The 26,618-nt window shown below is 41.4% G+C and overlaps 1 protein-coding gene and 1 long non-coding RNA gene across 2 annotated transcripts in view; both read right to left on the reverse strand.

The window, feature by feature from the left end:
* Nucleotides 1-1,429: 1,429 nt before the first annotated feature.
* LOC129696555 (uncharacterized) lies at nt 1,430-15,428 on the reverse strand. Its single transcript, XR_008723351.1, has 3 exons — nt 15,117-15,428; nt 5,997-6,132; nt 1,430-3,549 (listed from the first exon to the last, which is right to left on the reverse strand). It is a non-coding gene; the product is annotated as an uncharacterized LOC129696555 (long non-coding RNA).
* A 241-nt stretch (nt 15,429-15,669) lies between these two features.
* Nucleotides 15,670-26,618, reverse strand: part of csmd3b (CUB and Sushi multiple domains 3b) — a 200,708-nt gene continuing 189,759 nt past the window's right edge. Inside the window, exons 18-19 of the mRNA XM_055633467.1 lie at nt 16,394-16,498; nt 15,670-15,686 (exon numbers count right to left, since the gene is read on the reverse strand). Of these exons, the coding sequence (XP_055489442.1) occupies nt 15,670-15,686; nt 16,394-16,498 (122 nt within the window). The remainder of the gene's footprint in view (nt 15,687-16,393; nt 16,499-26,618) is intronic.

A 26,618-nucleotide genomic window follows, 5' to 3' on the forward strand; every position in this document is an offset into this window, starting at 1 on the left:
ACTACTAATCATCCACAAGCAACCCCACAAAAAAGTGTCGGCTCAAACTATTTTCAGATGGCTGAAACAGGTTTTAACAACAGCTGGGATGGATACTAACATATTCAAATCTCATTCCACCAGGATTGCAGCTACATCGGCAGCTATGGAGTTGGACGTACCGATGGATCAAATCCTGGAGACAGCAGGATGGTCAAGGCAAAAAACGTTCCAACAATTCTACAATAAACTGGTGGTTAAACCTGGAACTTTTGCAGAATCAATTTTAAGTTCTGTAATATGATTTCACCCCATGAAATAGGGGCTATAATTTGTTGTTAATAAATTTATCATGGATTTTCAATGTCAGATTCATGTTTAAACATGTTAACACAATTCCTCCCTTAGTCAATTAAGGCAGATGTGATGCATGGACTCGTTTCCACGGCATGAAATCACAGACCTTTGAAATCTTCACGTGACTCTGAAGTAAAATAGTAAGATTAAACGAGAACTTACCAGTTCGAAGTTTGATCGTTATTTTATGAGGACGAACGTTGAGGGATTACGTGCCCTCCGCTCCCACCCTTGATCATAAAGTTCAACTGGTATCCTCTTCTCTAATCTTACTATGTTCAGTCATTACTGTTATCTGTGATTTCACACTGCTGCTTTGAAGAATGACACGCATGCGTCCTGGCGGGTTCTTCACATAATCCCTCAACGTTACTCCTCATAAAATAACGATCAAACTTCGAACTGGTAAGTTCTCGTTTAATCTTACTATTAATTCTTTCAGATTAGTGGAGCGAGGAATGTTGACCATGGTACACGTAGGATGTCCCTTATTTATTGAATGGTGCCACTTTATCTTATACATCACCAAACTGGTCAGGTGGGTTCTTTAATTTAATGCCTAACATGAAATATGGCATATCTTGCAATGCAATATTCCCTCATTTCTGCACTAAAAAAAGTAGATATCATCAGTAAGAAAAGTAGAAAGTACCTAAAGTACTCAGCAGGTCAGGTAGTATCTGTGGAATGAGAAACAGAGTTAAGGGCCTGTCCCACTTGGGCCTCATATCCGCATCACGCAGGTGGCGCACGAGAATTTTGAGAATCCCAAATTCCTGGGGCGCTGCGCGCAGCTGCACATCACTGCGTATGCCACCAAGTCTCACCATGCGCCATGCGTGCGTTACGCACGGGTCGTGCGTTGTGGCGCATAAATGATGTCGCGTAAATGACGCGCAAATAATGCACAAGTGGGACAGGCCCTTTAATGTTTCAGCTGAGAAGCCCTTGATCAGCTGTCAGTAATCCACAAAAGAACAATCTAAAAGCAAATTACAGAGCTGACATTGACTTGCAGAAACAGCAAAATAGCCCACATCAACAAAATTTACAAAAGCATTGAGCCATTTATTTTTTACAATGTATTGAAAATTTACATCATAGATTCATACATTTTACAAATTCTTTTTTTCATAAAAATATATTTCTTTACAAAAGAAATTTTTATGCATCTAATTATAATAAACATGATACAGAGGAGTAAGGAGGTTGTACATGAAATTTGTTTCAGGTACAATTTAATAATTGTTCTAATTTTGGTGGACATACTCTGTTTATTGCAGTCACAAATGGATATAAACCTGGGTGAGTAGGAACATGTGAGACAACTTTAACTAAATAATTTCTGTCGATTTTAGTGAAGCTTAAGATGCACTGTGAAATTCATACATTTGAATGTAATCAATTCTGGTGATTAAAGATAATTGGATTTTAGAGCCCAATGCTCGGTCTTAATCCTGGAAGTAAGTCACTCACAGGACATGTTAGGACCAACAACCTTGGCTGCAATCAAAGTTTGGTAGACCCAATGCAAACATTACAGTTACAACAATATTAATATCTCCAGTTAGTGAATAAGTCTTTCAGCAAAATTAAACAGATTACTTTAGTTTGATCGTACTTCTTAACTTTTCATGCGAGTGCTTTTCTTTGACAGTGGTAATAATCCTTTGCATGTAATGAGTGCAGAGTGCGAACAACTATTAAATAGCAATGAATAGTGGAGACTTGTTGCTTCTGCAATGTTTTGTATGATATAGCTCTACCCATTAAGGCAAATGTTAAGAAGGTGACCACATGGGGTGCAAGGAGTTGTGTGGTATTTGGCTGCCATTCTCACAGTAGAACAAACATCTGATATCAAGATGAGCTCCAAGATACATCACAATCATCCATGCGAGAGATACATTTCTTGTCTCATTAACAAACAGACTCATACTTCATTTACATCCACTGTGCTGATGCACAATGGAAACAAACATATGCATTGTCATAATTAAAGAATGGGGAAGGCAAACAACTGGCACAGGTAATATCCTCTCGTACTGTAGTCTATATTTTTGCACTTTCTGTATTACAAGATTCCAATCAAATTTAACCAAATATGTTGGCTCTAGTTACCATACATCCAAAACCATAATACCAAATTAATAATGCAAAACGGATGACATCCATTCCATAAATCACCTTATGTTGAAAGGGACTGGATGAACTATTGTAAGCAGATACATAAGACCATAACTTTATTAGATAATAAATAAAATGGTTTGTTGCAATAAAAACACAATAGAATAATTAAATAATAATGAAGCATGCAACACATCGTGCATATGCGTATTTTGAAAATGATATAGTATAAATATTTTTCATTTTACTCTGGCAAGAATTCTATATTTTGTACGAAGAATACCAATTTAAATCAAAAAATATGGAGGAAAAATTGAATAAATGAAGTGATTTTTCTTGGTGATCAAAAAAGATTGAGAGTGTTCCATAGAAATCGGTTTAGTGAGTACCACACTGGCTGTTTTATACTCAAATATTCAAAATCAGTTTCGCAGTTGTACCTTACAAAGTTTTCTTTTTACACTTACACTAGAAAGCAAAACCTGTAATAATCTTACTATACAGTACTTCATGGTCTTTGTTACATATGCAGTGTTCCGACCTCATGCCAAATCCTAGCCCATATTGTTAGCAACATTGAAAACTGTTTCAATGCTCCTCAAATATCTGCAGTTTTCTTCTGAGAAAGTACTTAGGATTTTTTTTTGAAAAAATTGTGGCTAAGCACTCTTAGAGTGCAGCTAAAGTTGCCGAAAAGTTACAGAACGAAGAGCATATCTGTTCCAACTGGGTGAGCCATGAAAACGTGTTCTTTTTTTCTGGTTCTTCAGATAAATCTGGTACGTTAAATTCCTGAAAAGTGTGCTTTAAATAGCAGTGAACCAAATGTGCATTGTACATAAGTTGGTTTAGTCAGAATCTAGATGTCCCAAGGATGCAAAGCGCTAGATGTATATCAGGCTATGTAATCAAACCAAGTTTCTGCTTTATACCATTGTACAGACTGTGTTGAGATTGGGATCAAATCGAACTGCCTTTCCTTCTGCTGATTTTGCATTTGTATCGTACATTGGATTTTCAAAAGCTGCTTGCCCATTATTGTTTTCATGTACAGAGCAGCCAGTGTACTGCGTCTTGGGAGCAGTCCTGCAGAGAAAAAGAAAGAAATAACAACTTTGAACCTGAGCTCATGGCACAATGTTATTTGAAGAACAACAAAGGGCACAAATGGAACATTTAGCTATTCCGTCTGAATCAGTTTTCTGAAGTAGTTCCTTGATGTTTCCCACATTTTGCAAAGTTTTCTTATTTTAAAGAATATATCTGATTTCCTTTGCAATTTCCTATCAAATCAGTACTCAGTGCACATTTAGGTATTGTGTTTTGAGTTTCTTAGTAAGAACTTTTTTTTCCTCTTTTTTAAAAAACCTTTGGTTGCTATCATTCTAACAGCATAAATGCCTTCACTGATATCTTTCTGCAATTTTCTGTACTTTCTGCATTGGTCTCTCAATATCAAGTATAAATGAGCAGAAAAAAATAATTTCCACATTGATTTTCTTGTCATTAATTTGACAAAGATTAATACATCTGATGTTATTTTCAGGAGATTGACAGGTAGTTTGGACGATCCCTTGGACAATTGGAGTTTTTCCAGCGTCCAAGGGAACTATAATGGTCCATGACTTCAGCTGCAAGGTATTATCAATAATAAATAAGTATATTTAGATTTTTACTATTTTTTCAGTTAATGTATAATCACTTTAATGAAGTTTATTTTATTTCTAATCAGCTTCTTATTATTATGTATGGTAGAGATGAGCCTGAAGCTTTTGTTGGATATCACAACATTTTTACACATCACAGTTGAGAATTTTATCTAAAGACCCAGTTGATAAGCGACTTTGCACTTGTACATGTCACTTCTGTAGTTTCCTCATATTTTATAAATCATAATTAATATCACCAGCATTTTTTTTTTGCTGTGCATACTTGATAGACATAGGACTTGAAAGCCGGAACAGATCTTAACTGAAGGGTTTCGGTATGCTCAATTTCGGTTAAAAGGCAATCCATTCCAAGGTCAAAGTTGGGGATTTCCAAGCTGCTGATCTCAAATGAGGTAAGTTTGAATTTAGTCTTCTCATCATCTCTTATGTTCTCAAATTCCATGAACTATCTCAACTTCCTGCTACTAATTTTACCTTATATCATTAGATTTGATCCCAACTCCAGAAACTACTCATCGGCATCCGCCCCATCCCCCCCCCCCCCCCCCCCCCCCCCCCCCCCCCCCACCCCCCCCCCCCCCCCCCCCCCCCCCCCCCCACCCCCCCCCCCCCCCCCCCCCCCCCCCCCCCCCCCCCCCCCCCCCCCCCCCCCCCCCCCCCCCCCCCCCCCCCCCCCCCCCCCCCCCCCCCCCCCCCCATCTGATGATCCTCTTTGAACCCCACCTGAAACTTCAGCTTGGCTCCTTGTGCTCCCCAAATCCGCTCCCAGCCCACCACTTTCATCCACAACTCACTATCTTCTTCATCTTTCCAGCAAGCCTCACCCAAACCATCCATTCTTCCTCTGCTCACATCCTCATGCTCTACTCAAAGAGTCATAGAGTGATACAGCATGGAAACTGGCCCGTTGGACTAAGTTGCCCACACCAGCCAACATGTCCCAGCTACACTAGTCCTCCCTGCCTGCGTTTGGCCCATATCCCTCCAAGTCTGCCTTATGTTTCTTAAACATTGGGATTGTCCCTACTACCTCAACTACCTCCACTCGTTCCCCCTCACCCCTCAGATTCCATTTAAACCTTTTCCCCTTCACCTTAAACCAATGTCCTCTGGTCCTTGATTCACCTATTCTGGGCAAGAGACTCTGTGCATCTACCCGATCTATTCCTCTCGTGTTTTTATACTGTTCTGTGATCTTCTGTCCAATCCCACCCTCAATCTGTTCACCACCATTTCTGTTCCATGGAGTAAGGTAATGGAGAAGATGGCCAGGTGCCTTTTAAGGTGCAAGGTCAGTTCCACTGTGTCCTTTTTTGGTTTTTTGTTCAGTGGGCCATCAGGGCCTCAGAACCCTGAAGAGTCCAGACTCATTTCCAATGTGCAATCAAATGCCAAGGACCTCTGAGGTAACCGTGACCTGAAATATCAACTTAACCCTTGTTTTGTGCAAATTTACATTTTGATAAAATAGCTAAGCTGTCGTTCAACAGCTGTTGAAAGTCTTATTGAACAAATAATTGCCTCTTTAAAATCCTGCAAATGCTCATTTGGAAGTCGGCCACAGCTTTTCATGATATGCTCTTGCCCCAACGACCTCTGGTGAATAAACAATTCATTGTTATGCAATTCAAGTCCTAATTAAAAGAACACCAATGATTTAGTGATGATAGAGATGTGTGGCTAAACCCAGTCACAAATTGAAACGTTTTGGGGAACTTTCAACGGGTGCCTTATTTGCAAAACACACATTTTAATCCTTTATCCAAAATTAACCACCTATGTCTACCATGCAATAAAGACAATTTTTTGGATGAGTAGTCAAAATTGATTTAGAATTATAATAAAATGTTAGCTGAAACCTACCTTTGTTTATAAAGATAAAACCCAAATCCTGCAAATATAAGAGCAAAGAAAGGCACAAGGATGGCGATGGCAACAGAGCTACTATTTGTACCATGTGGTTGATTGGGAGAATTTGAGCCATGACTTGAGTTCAGACCTGCAGTAAAAAATAGTGGTATGAGACACAGCAAAGGAGCAACTACATTCAAAAGCATTCAAAAGCATTCAAATCCAAACCTACATACCTGGGAGAAATTGGAAATACATATGATTTGAACATGTATTTTTATGTTCAAGTTTTTTTAGATAGCTAAAATTATAATTCCAGAATTAAATAATGTTTGTACAATGAACATAATCTTAGTTGCTGGATTAAAGCCTGATACTAATAATCAATCAGGAATCACTTTGATTGATGAAAAGGTGTTTGTTAATTAATGTAATTAATGTAACTGATATCACGAGTTTTTGAAAGCTACCTTTCATTTTATGTGGAAAGCATATATCATTGCCAAAATAATTGCAAAATGTAATGTGTACTACAATAATTTTTGCTGAGGTCGGCTTTTTAAAAATTGTTATCATGGTTGACTAATTCATTGAATTAGTGCATGGATCAGTGCAAATGTCAAAAATAATAGTTTAATTTCATTCTCTGTAAATGCACAGCAAGCATTATATTAAAACTATTCTTTATCTTCAAAGACTTTTTTAAGCCACTGTTTTAGATTCTTTAAAAAAAAATCAATTTTGGACTTGCACCTCAGCAACTTCAAACATCAATTTTTACTAACGGAATTCATATCAAGATTTACTTGACACAAAATAAACCTATTTTTTTTGTTGCCACAAATTCCTTTATTTCTGTGGGGATTATCTTGGGCCAAACTCCTTTAGAATAGAATAGAATAGTTTCTTTATTGTCATTGTAACATGGGCCATGTACAACGAAATTTAAAATGTCAGCCAGTCAGTGCAGCATTCAAACATTTCTAAAGCTAACGAAAATTTCTAAAGCTCATCCTTGGAAATTAATTCTTCTTATATGATTGTCGTTTGAGATATAAGGGCCCTAAATAATAATTTAGAATAACATTGATTGGTGATATATAAACATTTAGAATATAATTTTTAATGCAGCAATTCAAAAGTAACCAAAATAAGACTATAAAATCAGTTGCGATAAATCCAGTCTCTAAACCATTTTCACAGATGCAATTATTGTTAGTTTATTCTCATGTTATACTGTAGGTTTTCACATTTTCCTTCGGTGTTAAATATCAATAAAAAAGAAAAACTCAAAGAGGGAATATCACTTCAATTTGAACAAATCACCCAAGAGGGAAGGTTTCAATAAAGTCAAATGTGTAAAAACGTACAGGTTGGCAGGACTGCCTGAAATATTCAAAGCAAAGCTAATTAACAGCTTCTCCACAATAGGGGCATTATGTCATGCACTGCACATTTTCTTTGTTGAATTCCAAACATAGATTTATGTTTAAATGGGCAATCTTTTAACACCACTGGCTCTGTTGCCTGCAGATATCCTTAGGCCAATTATAAACTAATCCCTGGAGGTATGGAAAGTTTGTGGTTGCCGCTGGCAAGATTTAGTTTAAGCATTCTGCAAACTCTGCTCAGCAAATCCAACTGTATTGCAACATAATTCAACACTAACTTTCTTCTGTTCTTATATTTTCAATCACTGCAGAAGCATATTTCACAATCCAATGACAAACTTTAATGTGTAGGAAGGAACTGCAGGTGCTGGTTTAAACTGAAGAAAAGCACAAAAAGCAAGTGTAACTCAGTGGGACTGGCAGCATCTCTGGAGTGAAGGAATGGGTGACGTTTCAGCTCGAGACCCTTTTTCAGTTACTCCAGCATTTTGTGTCTATCTTCGACTTAGACTTTAAACTTGCTGCAGTGATTTTGGTTGGGCGGGACTGGTGTGCTGTGCATGACTAGAAGAACCACAATGGATAAGCATCAGATGAGCATGACAGTGTTACCTCACCATTGACTGTGCAATCCTGCTCCTTCTCAACCTCAGCGCAGCATTTGATACAGTCGACCACACCACCCTAATTGACCATCTCCGGTACGGGGTTGGTATTGATGGCACTACCCTGAGCTGGTTCATCTCCAACCTCAAAGGTAGGAATTTCTCTACTAAGATAGGCAACTCTTTCTCTTCCCCATCTAGCCTCTGCTGTGAGGTTCCACAAGGTTCCATCCTTGGGCCCATTCTCTTCTCCCTGAACATGCTCCCCTTAGGCCAAGTCATGGAAAGACACGGCATTTCCTTCCATTGCTTCGCAGACAATACACAACTCTATCTCCCCCTGAAGCCCAAAAAACAATCAAATCTGCTTAACCTTATCCGCTGCCTCGAGGATATAAAGTGTTGGATGGCCCAGAACTTCCTCCAACTAAACAAGAGTAAGTCTGAGGTCATCCTTCTCGGCCCCTCGGACTCAATCAAAATGATAGCAGGCAGCCTTGGAAGCCTTACCCAACTACTCAAACCTCACGTCAAAAACCTTGGCGTGATATTTGACTCAGCATTGCAATTTGACAAACAAGTCAATGCCGTGGTAAAAGCTAGCTTCTTTCAGCTTCGGACGATAGCTAAAATAAACCAATTCCTCCAGTTTGATGACCTCGAAAAGATCATCCACACATTTATCTCCTCCCGCCTAGATTACTGCAACTCCCTCTACACTGGCATCAGCCAATCTTCCCTGTCCCGCCTGCAACTGGCCCAAAACGCCTCAGCGAGACTCCTGACGGACAACCGAAAAAGGGGCCACATCACCCCGATCCTGGCCTCCACTGGCTCCCTGTGCGGTTCCGAATAAATTTAAAGATCCTCCTTTATGTCTACAAAGCCCTCAATGGGCTTGCCCCCACCTACATCACAAGTCTGCTTACCCACCACACCACCTTCAGGTCCCTCAGATCGGCCGACTTTGGGTTGCTGAACATCCCGCGGTCTAGGCATAAGCTCAGGGGCGACCGCGCCTTTGTGATTGCAGCTCCTCGACAGTGGAAAGACATCCCTCTTCCCATCAGAACTGCCCCCTCCATTGACTCCTTTAAGTCGAGACTTAAAACTCATCTCTACTCCCAAGCCCTTCTTGAAGTCCTCTGAGGGAGGGCTATATGTATGTAGTGATGTTTGTATTTAATCTATGAACCACTGTTGTTTTTTATACTATTCTTATACCAATGTAAAGCACTTTAGCCAACGAGAGTTGTTTTTTAAATGTGCTATATAAATAAAAGTGATTTGACTTGACTTGACTACTCAGTCTGGCTGCTTGGATTTGAAATTGCTGACTGCTAGACTGAGCTTCCATTGCATTTTGAGAATAATGATGGTGAACTTTCAAACACTCGTTACAACAAAATCGATGAAATAAAATCACTACAGATAATCCAACTGTTCATACTGTTGAATTCTAAGATAATGAAACAGAGAGGGACACAAGGGAGGGCGGATCTGAAATCTTAAGCAAAGCACAAAATGCTTGGTAACTCAGTGGGTTAGACAGCACCTATGGAGGGGATGGATAGGCAGCACTTTGGGTAGGAACCCTTTCTGGCTTCATTAGCTGGAAGAAGGGTCCCAAATCCAAACTATCGCCTATCCATTCCCTCCACAGATGTTGCCTGACCCACTATGATCCCCCAGCACTTTATGCATTGCTGTTGATAATGAAACAGACAATAGACAATAGACAACAGACAATAGGTGCAGGAGTAGGCCATTTGGCCCTTTGAGCCAGCACCACCATTCAATGTGATCATGGCTGATCATCCCCAATTAGTACCTTATTCCTGCCTTCTCCCCATATCCCCTGACTCCGCTATTTTTAAGAGCCCTATCTAGCTGTCTCTTGAAAGCATCCAAAGAACCTGCCTCCACCGCCCTCCGAGGCAGAGAATTCCGCAGACTCACCACTCTGTGAGAAAAAGTGTTTCCACGTCTCCATTTTAAATGGCTTACTCCTTATTCTTAAACTGTGGCCCCTGGTTCTGGACCCCCAACATCGGGAACATGTTTCCTGCCTCTAGCGTGTCCAAGCCCTTAACAATCTTACATGTTTCAATGAGAATCCCTCTCATCCTCCTAAACTCCAGAGTGTACAAGCCCAGCTCCTCCATTCTCACAGCATATGACAGTCTCACCATCCCGGGAATTAACCTTGTAAACCTATGCTGCACTCCCTCAATAGCAAGAATGTCCTTCCTCAAATTAGGGGACCAAAACTGCACACAATACTCCAGGTGTGGTCTCACAAGGGCTCTGTACAACTGCAGAAGGACATTTTTTTTTTTTTAATGGTTTTATTCATCACATTGCACATAAAATGCAAGTGAAATGAATTTGCCAGCAGCGGTACAATGATAAAGAACACACAATACACAATAAAGATGTAACACTAATTTTGCACCTATGTTCGATTCCTCTTGTTATAAAGGCCAACATGCCATTCGCTTTCATCACTGCCTGCTGTACCTGCATGATTACTTTCATAGACTGATGAACAAGGACCCCCAGATCCCGTTGTACTTCTCCTTTTCCCAACTTGACACAATTTAGATAGTAATCTGCCTTCCTGTTTTTGCTACCAAAGTGGATAACCTCACATTAATCCGCATTAAACTTCATCTGCCATGCATCTGCCCACTGCCCCAACCTGTCCAAGTCACCCTTCATTCTCATAGCATTCTCCTCACAGTTCACACTGCCACCCAGCTTTGTGTCATCTGCAAATTTGCTAATGTTACTTTGAATCCCTTCATCCAAATCATTGATGTATATTGTAAATAACTGCAGTCCCAGCACCGAGCCTTGCAGTACCCCACTAGTCACTGCCCGCCATTCTCAAAGGGACCCGTTAATCCCTACTCTTTGTTTCCTGTCTGCCAACCACTTTTCTATCCATGTCATGTGGATAACATGTGCCCTAATTTTGTCCAGTAATCTCCTATGTGGGACCTTATCAAATGCTTTCTGAAAGTCCAGGTACACTACATCCACTGGCTCTCCCTTGCCCATTTTCCTAGTTACATCTTCAAAAAATTCCAGAAGATTAGTCAAGCATGATTTCCCTTTCATAAATCCATGCTGACTCGGACTGATCCTGTTACTGTTTCCCAATTGTGCGGCTATCTCATCTTTTATAATTGACTCCAGCATCTTTCCCACCACCAATGTCAGGCTAACTGGTCTATAATTCCCATTTTTCTCTCTCCCACCTTTCTCAAAAAGTGGGATAACATTAGCTACCCTCCAATCCACAAGAACTGATCCTGGGTCTATAGAACATTGGAAAATTATCACCAATGCATCCACGATTTCTAGAGCCACTTCCTTAAGTACCCTGGGATGCAGACCATCAGGCCCTGGGGATTTATCAGCCTTCAGTCTATCCAACACCATTTCCTGCCTAATGTGGAGTTCCTTTAGTTCCTCCGTCACCTCAGATCCTCTGGCCACTACTAAATCAGGAAGATTGTTTGTGAAGTCAGATCCAAAGTACCTCCTCCCCATCAAAGGTATTTACCAGAGTCACTGCCTCAAAAAGGCTTCCAGCATCACCAGAGACCCACACCACCCTGGTCACACACTCATCTCACCCCTGCCATTGGGAAGAAGGTCCAGGAACCAGAAAACTGTAACGTCCAGGTTCAAGAACAGTTACTTCCCCACAGCCATCAGGTTATTAAACACTACATCCTCCATTAAGCTCTGAACTACATAAACAATTTTTGTTAAAATTAGTTAATTTGGCACCAATGTTAGTAGGTGTAAAATTGTGACATTTTACACATAGCTGTTACACATAGCGGCTGTTGAAAGAGAGGAACACCGCTTTTAGGGCTGACGATAGGGCTTTATACAGCACGGCCCAAGCTAACCTGAAGAGAGGCATCAGATAGGCCAAATCAAACTACAGGAGGAAGATAGAGGACCACCTAGACAGTAACAACAGCAGGAAAGTGTGGCAGGGGATCCAGTATCTCACCAACTATAAGACCAACCTTGGAGCTGTTGAAGGTGACGCCTCGTTGGCAGAGGAGCTGAACCACTTCTTTGCTCGCTTTGAAGTGGAGCCACCCGAGACAGCCACATCATAGCACATGGTCCACAGCAGCCTAACCCTCAAGATAGAGGAGCATGAGGTGAGGCGCACGCTGCGGGCCATCAATCCAAGGAAGGCTACTGGTCCTGACGGCGTCTCTGGCCGCGTGTTGAAGGACTGCGCAGACCAGCTGGCTGGAGTCTGTACGAGGATTTTTAACCAGTCTCTGGCCCAGTCCACTGTTCCACCCTGTCTGAAGTCCTCCACCATAGTCCCCTTGCCCAAAAAAAACAAAATCTCCAGCCTCAACGACTACCGGCCAGTCGCACTCTCACCAGTGGTGATGAAGTGTTTTGAAAAACTGGTCCGGGGTCATATCACATCACTCCTGCCCTGAAGCTTTGAGCCCCACCAGTTTGCGTACAGAGCAAATAGATCTACAGAGGACGCTGTAGCCACAGCTCTCCATGCTGCACTGTCTCACCTGGAGCAGCGGGGGAGCTACGTGCGGATGCTCTTTGTGGACTACAGCTCTGCTTTTAATACCATCCTTCCCCACAAACTGGTGGACAAACTGGGGGACTTGGGACTTCCACACTCCACCTGCATGTGGATAAATAGCTTCCTGTCGGGTCGCAGCCAGAGAGTCAGAGTGGGCCATCATACATCCACGGCCCTCAGCCTCAGTACCGGCTCTCCACAGGGCTGCGTACTGAGCCCCCTGCTCTACACCATCTACACACATGACTGCACCCCCGCCCACCACAGCCAACACCATTGCCAAATTTGCGGATGACACTACGGTGGTGGGACTCATCTCCGGGGGAAACGAGTACGCCTACCGGGATGAGGCGGAGCAGCTGACAGTGTGGTGTGAAGAAAATAATCTGCACCTCAACACCTTAAAGACAAAGGAAATAATAATAGACTTTAGGAAGAATAAAACGGACATGGTACCATTGATTATCAGAGGGGACTGTGTGGAGAGGGTGGCGGATTTCCGCTTCCTGGGAATCCATATTGAGGAGGACCTGACGTGGAGCGTGAACACCACTGCGCTGCTGAAAAAGGTCCAGCAGAGACTGCACTTCCTGAGGGTGCTCAGGAAGAATAACATCAATCAGAGACTGCTGCTGTCCTTTTATCGGTGCTCCATTGAGAGCATCCTAACATACTGTGTATGCGTATGGTACACCAGCTGCACAGCGGCTCAGAGGAAAGCGCTCCAGAGGGCCATTGACAACGCCCAGAGGATTGTTGGCTGCCCTCTCCTTACCTTGGAGGACTTACCCAGTTCCCGCTGCATCAAAAAATCCCAGTATTATAAAGGACATTTCCCACCCCGGCCACTCCCTGTTTGAACTGTTGCCGTCAGGCAGACGGTACAGATCTACAAGGACAAGGACAAACAGACTTAAAAACAGTTTTTACCCCACTGCTATAAAAGCACTAAATGTAGCCGCCAAGGAACGCAGGGGCGATACATACTAAGGGACTGTGGTACACTGTGATATCGACAGAAGGATGGCGGGTTGGGTGTTTATGCGTGCTATTTTCATGATATTTATTTTAGTTGTTTATCTTTTAATATTTTATCTTGTATGTATCGTTAGCTTTTAGAAATGTTTGAATGGTGCACTGACTGGCTGACATTTTTAAATTTTGTTGTACATGGTTCATGTTACAATGACAATAAAGAAACTATTCTATTCTATTCTATTCTATATTCTATTCTATTCTATAGCTAATGTTATTTACCTATGGACTATTCTTAGGAATGTACCAGGGTAAAAATATTGTAAACTATTCAAATGATGGCTGGTGATTTTCCACTGATGTCAATTTTACTTCTTAATTTCTGGCTATTTATGTAGATGAAAGAGGTGTGTTATGATCAGTTTCCATTGGAAGTCATGGTCGAGGTAGTTGCTGTTGAAGTGGCTTTAGTTTAGTTTAGTTTAATTTAGTGAAACAGTGCGGAAACAGGCCCTTCGGCCTACCATGTCCGCACCAACCAACGATCCCCGCACATCAACACCATCCTACACCCACGGAGGACATTTACATTTACCATGCCAATCAACCTACAAACCTGTACGCATTGTAGTGTGGGAGGAAACCAAAGATCTCGGAGAAAACCCATGCAAGTCTCAGGGAGAACATACAAACTCTGTACAGACAGCATCGGGATCAAACCCGGGTCTCCGGCGCTGCATTCACTGTAAAGCAGCAACTCTACCGTTATGCCACTGCGCCCATCCATAATAGCAGTGCATAAATTAGATGGCAAGTATTGCAATCTACAAAAGTGACAGTAGGAGAGGGAATGTTTAAGAAAGAACTGCAGATGCTGGAAAAATCGAAAGTAGACAAAGATGCTGGAGAAACTCAGCAGGTGAGACAGCATCTGTTCCTTCGTTCCATAGATGCTGCCTCACCCGCTGAGTTTCTCCAGCATTTTTGTATACCTTCGTAGGAGAGTGAATGATTGTTTGGATGAGGATTCCAATGAATGGAGGCTAGAAGTTCTTTATCGATGCAGAAGGATGTTAGAACACAGAAATCTTTACCAGGAACACCAATGCAGCAGGAATTATTAACCTTTCATTGATAATATATTGTAGATGAACTGCCAACGGGGGGAAAGTTAATCTGTCCATATTTGAATTTATAGTGCAAGAAAATGCATTATTTAAAGAGTAATCTTGGAGTGGTGCAATGCTCTAAAACCTGCTGCATCATAATGTGATAACATGTGTGAATAATCTATCCCATGGCATGACCTCCCCTTTGTGGTAAATCACTGAGCAGCAATCCAAAATGAATAAAGAAAAATTGAATTGAGGGTTAGCAGAAGTTGCTTGAGAGAGTAACTCCTTATTTTCTCCTTTTGCCCTCTGGCAACTAAACACATCGCCAATGGAGCTGTTGACTGCAGATAATATTTAGTTACTCAGCCTCTCCCAACATATCTGGGTTACAATCAGCAGTAAATGATAAATGGCTGTTTTCTGATTCTTTCATTTTCTAAATCACAGTGTCTTACCTAGTCTTTGGACTCCAAATTGCCCATAGTCTTCTCCTTGTATGAATCCTTGAAAGACATATGTGGCACCATCAGGTTCAGCAGATACCTGATTTAAAAAAAAAAAAGTAATTACGAATAATGATGAAAGATTTATTTTATTTTTACAACTGCAAATAAAAATCTGATGTAAAATGTACCCAGCCAAGTCATCTCATATTCTGCAGTGTTTTGTTTTGTTGCTATTCATGGCCACACTCAGAATGATTTATATGGTATGAATATCACAAAAATAGGTCTATGCCAAAGTTAATGGACCACGAAAGCCTCCTTCCACCTGAGCTGCAAAGTTCGAAGATTTATACTCTCCAGATACTATTATAAGCCAAATAAATATTTCAAGGTTTTTTTCCCCCGGTCCCTGTGTTAATAATGTGAAGATAGGATAATATATTGAGCACTGCAAAATATAATCCATTATACCATTTCAACAAAACAAACTTAAATAATCCAAGTGGACATCATATTCTTAGTTATTTCTTATAATCACTAAACTTGACCAATATTTCATAGTTCAGTGTTGACCAATATCTAAAAGGAATCGGACACAGAAAACATGGTACGGACCTAGAAATAATTTTTTAAGGAGAGAGGAAAGAAGGCTTTGACTTGTTGCTTCCTTTCTTTATTGCACGATCTCTGATGTACATTAATAATTATAGAAAGCTTTTTGGATTTTAGCCAATTAAAATAAATTGTCGAGGCAGGCAAGCAAACACAATACTCTCATTGGAAAGCAAAACATCTTAGAGTGGGCAAGTAGTAAATATTCATTTAGACAATCTTGCATCTCATGCCAGGTTGGGATAGAAACTCTGTTTAAAGTGAGTGTAGATTGGTTACTTCACTTACTAACCAATGTAATGCTTTATTATTAGAAGCTCCGCCTACTACACTGTTCATATTATCGCAACCCAACTTGTGCTGGCAGACCATGCTGCTACACAGCAGAAGCAACGTGCTGTAGTATGTTATATGTGCTTTACAATAAATACTGCTGTACCATGTTCGTGAGTATGGCTGGGTTATTCGACAGTGAGTATCAGAAGGTAGGTCTGATTTAAACCTCTCCTAGTTTTTATTTCCATTTACCACATTTTACCCGAGGTATCAATAGCAATTACAATTATGATGTAAAATATACAGCCATCGTGCTATCAAAGTCAAAATTAAAAAGCTGGCATTATTTATTATTTTAATACATACTTACACACAATGACCAGATGTATGGGACATACCATCCATGGCCCATTGTTCTTTGATCTTACTGATAGAAGTTTGGTCAGGTGCTATCACATGGTACATGAGAAGCATAAGACGTGCTTCTTGACTTTTGTAGACACCTAAAAGGGTTAATAGATATGGAGAATGATATGTGAAAAAGGCGCGTTGCCAGCTTTCATTAAGAGTGATGACAGGTATTAATAAATGTAGCGTGTCAAATTGATTATTCCCATTGACCAACGTCATTTCAACACATCTAAAAGATATTACAAAGCAAATGCACATGGGCCTGCAAAACATATCCAAGCGGAGTTATTGAGAGATGATCAAAACTTATCATGTTGTTAAATCATAACATCGTATAACATAGAAGCACATTAAGGTCATAAGGTCATTAGTGATAGGAGTAGAATTAGGCCATTCGGCCCATCAAGTCTACTCCGCCATTCAATCATTGCTGATCTATCTCTCCCTCCTAACCCCATTCTTCTGCCTTCTCCGCATAACCTCTAACACCTGTACTAGTCAAGAATCTATCTATCTCTGCCTTAAAAATATCCACTGGCTTGGCCTCCACAGCCTTCTGTGGCAAAAAATTCCACAGATTCACCACCCTCTGACTAAATAAATTCCTCCTCATCTCCTTCTTAAAAGAATATCCTTTAAATCTGAGGCTATGACCTCTAGTCCTAGACTCTCCCACTAGTGGAAACATCCTCTCCACATCCACTCTATCCAATCCTTTCACTATTCTGTACGTTTCAATGAGGTCCCCCCTCATTCTTCTAAACTCCAGCGAGCACAGGCCCAGTGCCGACAAACTCTTACTATAGGTTAGCCTACTCATTTGTGGGATCATTCTTGTAAACCTCCTCTGGGTGGTGCTGGATTAACAATTTTCCCAGACTTTAGTATTTCAGGATATATTAATCCACTTTTAAAACAGATGTTCCATGGTAACAGTTTAGTGAACCCATTAATTTTCCAAGTAAGCAGTCAGAGGTACCAGATAAATTTAAAGGGGGGGGATACTGGAACTGGGGCCCTGACAAGTAGAAGGGAAGTACTGTCGACATGGTGAAAGGAAAATGGTCAGATGGTTGATTACCACAATATTGCTGCAGTACCACTAACAAAATCTTTGGCAAGAGTGATAGGTTTCAAAGAAAAGTCCTGAGGGAGGGGGAAGAGTGTAAAGCAGAGATAGCATTCTGAGCTTGAATCGAGGAAAGTCAGAATTTAGGTGATCAATATTAGGGGCAAGGAAGAGGCCGAGTCCACAGGGGTACAATGTTTTTCAACAGAAGAACATAAGAAAATAGAAGCAGGAGTGGGCCACTTAGATGGCCCCTCAACGTACCCTGCCATTCAATATAATCATGCCTAATCTGTCCTAAGTCTTATCTCTTCTTTGCCAATTTTCCAATCTATCAAAAAATTACCTCTTGTTAAATAGCTCCCGTGATCTAGCCTCAACAACCCTATCTTAAAGATTCACCCCGCTTTGCATAAGAAATTACTTAATTTTAATTGAAAGTTCCCTTATCTTGAACGATGTCCTTTTCATCAAGATTCTCTCACTACAAGAAACTTCTCAGCATCTGTCTCCCCACGTCTGCTGCTACTTGTTGACTTAAATATTCATATGGACTCCCCCACCTGCAAGCTCGCATCTGAATTTGCCTTTTTACTTGACAACTTCTCTCTCACTCAGCACGTCACCTTTCCCACCCATGACAAAGGCCACATCTTTGACCTGGTCTGCTCCACAAATCAACCGGTACTTGACCTCCATCCATGCCTCTTCCCCCTCTCTGATCATAAGCTTATACGGTTCACCATCCCTTCTCCGACACCTCGCCCCCACTTCCTCCGAGAAATCACCTTCCGTAACCTAAAATCCATCGAACCCCACCATCTCTCTGACCTGCTCTCCACCACTCTCCCCCTGGACTCAACCCACATCTCACCTGATGATCTCACAAACCATCTCAACTCCACCTTGTCTACCTCCCTTAACACTCTGGCCCCCCTCAAAACAAGAACCGTAACTTTTAACACATCTTCACCTTGGTACACACCTGCACTTCGTAAGTTGAAACAGACTGGTCGCCGACTTGAACAACTCACAAATAAATCATCTCTCACAGTCTACCATGAAACTTACACACTCCACCTCACTGCCTACAAAGATGCCCTCATTGCTGCAAAATCTGCCTACCTCTCCTCCATATTCACCGACCCCTGCCTTAACCACAGAACCCTCTTCTCCACAGTGAGCAACCTCCTCAAGCCAATACTCTCCCTACCTCTACACCGGATCTCTGCAACTCATTCCTCCCCTTTTTCGCTGACAAACTCAGCACCATCTATCAATCTTTTTCCCCTGTACCCGACTCCCCACCAGCTACTCCACCACCTACCAAGGGCCCTCCTTTAAACATCTGCACTGACCTCCTTACCCCTCCTGCACACTGCTTCCTCTCCCAGTTTGACCTGGTCACCCCTATTGAAATCTCCAAACTCATTAGCTCTTCCAAACCCACTACCTGCTCCCTCGACCCTCTCCCCACTCCCCTGCTGAAGTCCTGCCTCCCCGTTCTCTGCCCATACCTCATTAATCTCTTCAACTCCTCATTGTCCCAAGGAATTGTCCCCTCTGCTTTCAAAACTGCTGCTGTCACACCAATCTTAAAGAAACCTAGTCTTGATCCCTCCTCTCTCATTAACTACCGCCCAATGTCAAACCTCCCCTTTCTTTCAAAAACCCTGGAGCGTATCGTTGCATCGCATCTTCATTCCCACCTCCTTGCGTATAACCTATTCGAACCCCTCCAATCTCGATTTTGCCCCCTCCATAGCACAGAAACTGCTCTCTTCAAAGTCCTCAACAACATCCTCACCTCTGCTGACACTGGTTCCCTCAACATCCTCAACCTGAGTGCGGCCTTCGATACTGTGAACCATAACATCCTGCTTACCAGACTTAAAGACCTTGGCATTGAAGATTCGGCACTCAGCTGGCTCCGTTCCTACCTTTCCAACCGATCCCACTTCATCTCTCTCCATAACCACACCACTGCTACAGCCACTGTCACTCAAGGCGTTCCCCAAGGCTCTGTTCTCGGTCCCCTCCTCTTCATCATCTACATCCTCCCCCTTGGTCATATACTCCGTCACTTCAAACTGGACTTCAATTGCTATGCTGATGACACCCAGATCTATCTCAGCACCAAGTCCCCCCACCACCCCCCTCTCTTCCATATCAACTCCTGCCTGTCAGCCATCAAATCTTGGATGCAACTCAACTTCCTTAAATTAAACAGTAACAAAACAGAATTTCTCCTCATTGGCTCCAAATCAACACTTACCAAAATTAACAACCCCACTCTCACTAGTGACGGCACCACTGTCTCCCCATCTCTTCAGGCCCGCAACCTTGGCGTGATCTTTGACTCAACCCTCTCCCTTGAGCCTCACATCCGCCATGTTGTCAAAACATCATTTATTCACCTCTGCAACATTGCCAAAATCAGACCCTCTCTCACACCCCCCGCTGCTGAAAGACTGATCCATGCCTTCATCTCCTCCCGACTGGACTACTGTAACTCTCTTCTCTTTGGCATCAATTCCAGCAACATCAACCGACTCCAACTGGTCCAGAATGCAGCCGCCCGACTCATCACCCACACCAAATCCTGGCACCACATCACCCCAGTCCTCAAAGAACCTCATTGGCTTCCCATTTCCCACCGGATCATCTACAAAATCCTGGTCCTCACCTACAAAGCCCTCAACCACTTGGCCCCTCCCCCTTACCTCACTGACCTCCTATCCCCCTACCAACCCTCACGGTCCCTCAGATCCATTTCAGCCGGTCTCCTCTCCATTCTGAAATCCAACCTCTGCACTTCTGGAGACAGAGCCTTCTACAGGGCAGCTCCCAGGCTCTGGAACTCCCTCCCACAATTGATCCGAACTTCTGAGTCCCTCACCATCTTCCAGTTCCGCCTCAAGACCCATCTCTTCACCTCTGCATACCCTTAGTCCCATGTCCCCCTCCCCTTTGCATCTCTGTCTTACTGCTCTATTTTGTTTTGTTCTTGACTCACCATGTAAAGCGACTTTGAGTCCTTGAAAAGTGCTATACAAATAAAATGTATTATTATTATTTATCTACCCCCAACTTCTAAACATCTACCCCTCTTATAATCTTACATTTCAAAATAAGATCACCCCTCACTCTTTCAAACTCAAGAGATTTAATATTTTTCGCTGATTGTGAAAGGGCAACTCTCTCATTCACGGAATTAGACTACTGGATTGCTTTGGGCGATTACAGGGCTGGAAGAACATGCAGGAATAGAAGTGATAAACAGGAAGAAATTGAAGACAAATTAAGCAGAAGTTGTAATAGCCTCATTTTTCAGCTGCAAGAACTTACCTGCCATAATATAGGAATGAATTTGTGAAAAGAGTGAAATAGGATAAAGGATGACAGTCAGGATAAATGGTTTGCAGTAATTGGGATCTCTTTGTGATTTATGTTATATGAGCTGACTTGATTTAAAATGAACCAAACTGGCTGTGCGGTTAAAATACGAGGAATAATTGATGAGTGAATTATCAGACTGAGTCATGTAAGAAGGGAACTAAATCTATGGAAGCATGAAGCTACTTGATCAACAGCAGCTTACGGTCAAAGAGTTCATCCTGCATACTAGGGAGAAAGATCTTCTGCAAAGCATTAAGAAACGATGAGCCTAATGAAGACAAAGACTAATACTGATAAAAATAACTGGATGCTCAATAGTGAAGTCATGTAAAATTGGTAACATTGGGATAAATTAGAGGATAGCCCTGCATCAAGACTTACATCAAGAATCAGTGTCATGTCTTAGAAAATTTTATTGCTGAAGATCTGGGGCAAAAACCCAATGACCCATGCTATACAATCAAACACACAGCGAAAGGAAGATACATCTCAGAGCCCAACACATCTGCAAACTAGTTAAGTAGAAGGAAATGGAAACCACTTCATAGGTGCAAAAATAAATATAAGCAGCTGGAGGAACTCAATTGATCAGGCAGAATGCGTGGAGGGACATGGACAGTCACCGGTTCTAGTCAAAACACTTGAATGCCGTTGGAGAGTCTCAGCCTGATACACTGACAGGTCATTTCCCTCCATCGATGCTGCCTGGCCCATTGAGTTCCTCCAGACGCACCCTTTCTGTTTTACAGATTCATGTGCATCTGCTTAAATAGAGGTGCAAGAGATGGGAAGAATTCATAAGCAAAACCCTTCTGTGTCAAGGTTGTCCGCTAAACAGATATTTATTGGCATTTACAATGATGAAATGGATTGGGAGATAATATTTAAGAACAGTATGCTGGTCAAAAATGTGAAAAATCAATGGAATAAAAGGGGGAGTAACAAATTGGATCAAAAATTGGTTCAGTTGCACGAAGGCAAAGAGTAGGTATGTTACAAAACCTACCTGAATCGTCATTGGGAATCTGCCCTCAGCCATGGCCGCGATTTTGGTGCTGTTTGGAGGGGGCGGGTTTAAAACGCGATTTTTACTAGGCTGTACTAATCGCACATGTTCAGCCTAGTAAATCATTAACGAAAAATCGCTGCAAGACCCGGTCGCAAAAAGTATTATTAGTTTTATAGGCCTCGATAATATAGTTCTAATAGTTTTAAAATTACTGTTTCATTCCGCAACCTCTCGCAGCCCCAGGGTTTTATAAAGCAAACAATTAAAGGTATGTACCTTATTTTTACATTAAATGGGGCATATATATAACCCTATATATCAAGTTATCTCTAACGAATAGTTCATTTTGGGGTTTTTATATCCCGCAGTATTTTTCTCGGCATTTGAGGGCACTAATCCAGCGCGCTGTCAACGGTCTAAACCAGCGCGTTCCACATGAACCCACTAGAAAGCCGATTTAAATGGGCATTTATTTACAGCAATTGAACACTAAATTCCTTCCATTTGGCCTATAAATGAATGTAAATTAGATATAAAAATCATGTTATATTGTGAATTATTTGTGAATAATCTTTGGACACTTAGGCTATTTAAAAATGTTAATCTTTCCTTAAGAAATGGGCTTTTGATTATCCATGATCACAGCTTTTTTGTAATGTCCATTGAAAATCAATAGGGAACAAGATGCTAATTTCCGAGTATGAAAATGGTCATAACTTTTTTAATACTTGAGATATGAAAGTGAATTTGGTGTCAAATTAAACTTATTGTTATGCTTTATCTGATGGGATAAATTGCAGACTTGATTTTTTAAATCTCAAAATTTTGTAACATTGCTACAAAGAGATCACGGCTGAGTATTTTTTGTGACTGGAATGCTATTTCTGGACTGGAAGGCTATTTCAAGTGGGGTTCTATTTGGCCCCTCACTTTAGGTTGTATCTTTTAATGATATAGTCAGAAATGTCAGATAAAGACAATAATAGTTGGAAGGATTGGAGAAAATAGGGAGAGTGCTAGACGTCTGGAGCTCATGGCCTGAATATAAGGTAGGTTTTCACTGTACCTTTGTAAGCATCCAGATACAGCAGGCAGTGAAGAAACATAATGGCATGTTGGCCTTCATAACAAGAGGATTTGAGTTTAGCAATAAAGAGGTCCTTCTGCAGTTGTACAGGACCCTAGTGAGATAACACCTCGTGCGGTTTTGATCTCCTAAATGAGGAAGGACATCCTTGCTATTGCGGGAGTACAGCGTAGGTTTACGAGGTTAATCCCCGGGTTGGCAGGTCTGTCATATGAGGAAAGATTGGAAAGACTGTGCTTGTATTCACTGGAATTTAGAAGGATGAGAGGATATCTTATAGAAACATACAAAGGACTGGACAAGCTAAATGCAGGAAAAATGTTCTCAATGTTGGGGGAGTCCAGAACCAGGGGCCACAATCCAAGAATAAAGGGGAAGCCATTTAAAACTGAGATAAGAGAAAACTTTTTCATCCAGAGAGTTGTGCATTTGTGGAATTCTCTACCACAGAAGGCAGTGGAGGGCAATTCACTGGATGAATTTAAAAGAGTTAGATACAGCTCTTGGGGCTAGCGGAATCAAGGGAGATGGGGAGAAGGCAGGCACGGGTTACTGATTGTGGATGATCAGCCATGATAACAATGGATGACGGGGCTGGCTCGAAGGGCTGAAGGGCCTCCTCATGCACCTATTTTCTATATTTCAATGTGACAATAAACTAAACTAAGTTAGAGGCAGAAACTCCCATCGTATTTAAAAAGTGTTTGGCTCTGTACTTGAAGAGCTTCGACATGCAAGGCTACTAACCATGTATTGGAAGTGGAGCTTAAGGTGGATAACCTAATTGATTGGTATGGGTACAACAAGCATCATTTTCTGTTTTTATTACTCCTAATACAAGACTGAGAAGTAAAGACTGATCCTAGGAGCAACTAATAAAGCACACTTCAGCAGTGTGATATTATATACTTAGAAAATAACACCTAATCTACACTGCAACCAAGAACATTGTTTCAATGGTTGTTTAGGCTTTAGTTTAGTTTAGTGACACAACATGGAAACGGACCATTCAGCCCATTGAATCCATGCCAATCAGTTCACACTAGTTCTGTCTTATCACACTTATGCATATACTCCCTACACATTAGGGGAAATTTATAGAGGCCATTTTACTGCCAATGTTTGGGATGTTGGAGGTAACCGGAGCACCTGAGGGAAACTCACATGGTCCCAGGGAGAAGGTGCAAACTCCACACAGACAGCACTCAAGGTCAGGATCAAACTCAAGGTCTCTGGCACGGTTAGGCAGCAGATCCATCGGCTGTGCTACCTGGCTGCTCCAAGATACCGAGACAAGTTTCATTATGGATCGAGAAAAGCAATATTTTGTAAACAAATGAAAATAATCTGGTTCAGTATGAATTAAATACAGAGAAAAGGTTAAAATTGAGTTTCAGCAAGGAGTTATAAGGAATTTATTTTCAGATTGAAATCTAATATCTAAACGTTAATAATTTCAGTGCAAGTCTAAAAAAGATTTATTGGAAGAATTATAGGTTCCAGAGGACATTTTCTGCAGTAGAAACTTTATTCAACCTCATAAGTATCAATGTCCACAGGGAGAACAGGAAGTAAACTGGTAAAACTGGAAGAAAAAAAAAGGAACAGTAAGGACTTTGTTCATGTGGCTGAAGTGACATTTCAATGATCATCCAGAGATGATGTTTACTGAACTACAGGTACAACAGAATCTTGTTTGTTCTACTTTCTAATAATATGGAAGCTGGATATTCAGCCAACTGAGTCCAAATTAATTCCATCTATTTCCATCTGATATTCTTTCCTCTTCTAAGCAACTTTCCTTCACAGAGTACCTCTGTTCATTCTCTCAAGCATGTTGACAGAAAAACATTCTGATGCACCAATATCCATGTGAAATTGATTTGTCCAAAAAGACCTGACAGATTGCATATTCTAAAATTCAACACTTTTAAATTATTCCTGTAGAATTACATCAGTAACCAGTGGAAACCATTGTTTGCTATCATGCGAGTAATCAATAATCCCTTTAAATAGGGTTTGAAGATTTCCTTCCTAGTTTTAGTGTTCGCAGATGACTAAAATAAGTGGTATCGCAGATGGTGAAGATGGTTATCAAGAATTACAGTGGGATCGTGATCACCTGGGCAAGAGGGCTGAGGAATGGGTAGTGACGTTTAATTCTGAAAAGTGTGAAGTGTTAGCATTTTGGCAAGTCAAGGCAGAGCAGGTCATTCACAGTGTTCAAGAAGGAACTGCAGATGCTGGAAATGTCATTCACAGTGACTGGAAGGGCCCTGGGTAGTGTTGTAAAGCAGACCGAAGGAGGAGTACAAGGAAATAGTTTACTGAAAGTGTTATAGCAGGTAGATATGATGATGGTGAAGAAGGTTTTTGGTATGATATGCTACAATTGTACAAAACATTGTTAACCAAATAACCATAACCAATTACAGCACGGAAACAGGCCATCTCGGCCCTACAAGTCCGTGCCAAACAACTTTTTTCCCTTAGTCCCACCTGCCTGCACTCATACCATAACCCTCCATTCTCTTCTCATCCATATGCCTATCCAATTTATTTTTAAATGATACCAACGAACCTGCCGTCACCACTTCCACTGGAAGCTCATTCCACACCGCTACCACTCTCTGAGTAAAGAAGTTCCCCCTCATGTTACCCCTAAACTTCTGTCCCTTAATTCTGAAGTCATGTCCTCTTGTTTGAATCTTCCCTATTCTCAAAGGGAAAAGCTTGTCCACATCAACTCGGTCTATCCCTCTCAACATTTTAAAGACCTCTATCAAGTCCCCCCTTAACCTTCTGCGCTCCAGAGAATAAAGCCCTAACTTATTCAACCTTTCTCTGTAACTTAGTTGTTGAAACCCAGGCAACATTCTAGTAAATCTCCTCTGTACTCTCTCTATTTTGTTGACATCCTTCCTATAATTGGGCGACCAAAATTGTACACCATACTCCAGATTTGGCCTCACCAATGCCTTGTACAATTTTAATATTACATCCCAGCTTGTTGAGGCCACTTGGAGTATTTTGGTCAGTTTTGGTCATTTGATAGCAAGGATGTCAGAAAGCTCAAATGATGCAGAAAAGATTTTTGAGGATGTTACCAGAACTTGAGGGTCTGAGCTATAGGGAGGGGTTGGGTCGGCTAGGAATTTATTCATGAAGTGCAGGAAGTTGAGGGATGATCTTCTACAGATGCATAAAATCATGAGGGGAATAAATCGGGCTAATACACTGCCTTTTTCCCAGGGTATGGGGATCAAGAACTGAAGGTCAGAGGTTTATGTCAGAGGGGAAAGATTTAAGGATCTTGAGGGGCACCAATTGACACAGAGTGTCGTGGGTTTATGGAAGGAGCTGACAGAGGAAGTAGTTGAGGTAAGTACAATAACAACATTTAAAAGGAATTTGTCAGGTATGTGGATATGAAAGCTTAGAGGAATATGGGCCAAATATGGACAAATGGGACTAGCTTTGATGGGACATCTTGTTTGGCAAGGATCAATTGGGTCAAAGGGGCTGTGTCCATGCTGTGCATTGTATGACTCTCTGACTCTACTTCTGAAGATGTGTTGGCTATGGGAGATTAGATAGAGAGTATGAATGGAATGTTGACCTCAAGTTGAGAAGGCTGGTTTCACCTTA

This window comes from Leucoraja erinacea, chromosome 4 (assembly GCF_028641065.1).
Source record: "Leucoraja erinacea ecotype New England chromosome 4, Leri_hhj_1, whole genome shotgun sequence".
In the NCBI taxonomy this organism is placed as follows: Eukaryota; Metazoa; Chordata; class Chondrichthyes; order Rajiformes; family Rajidae; genus Leucoraja; species Leucoraja erinaceus.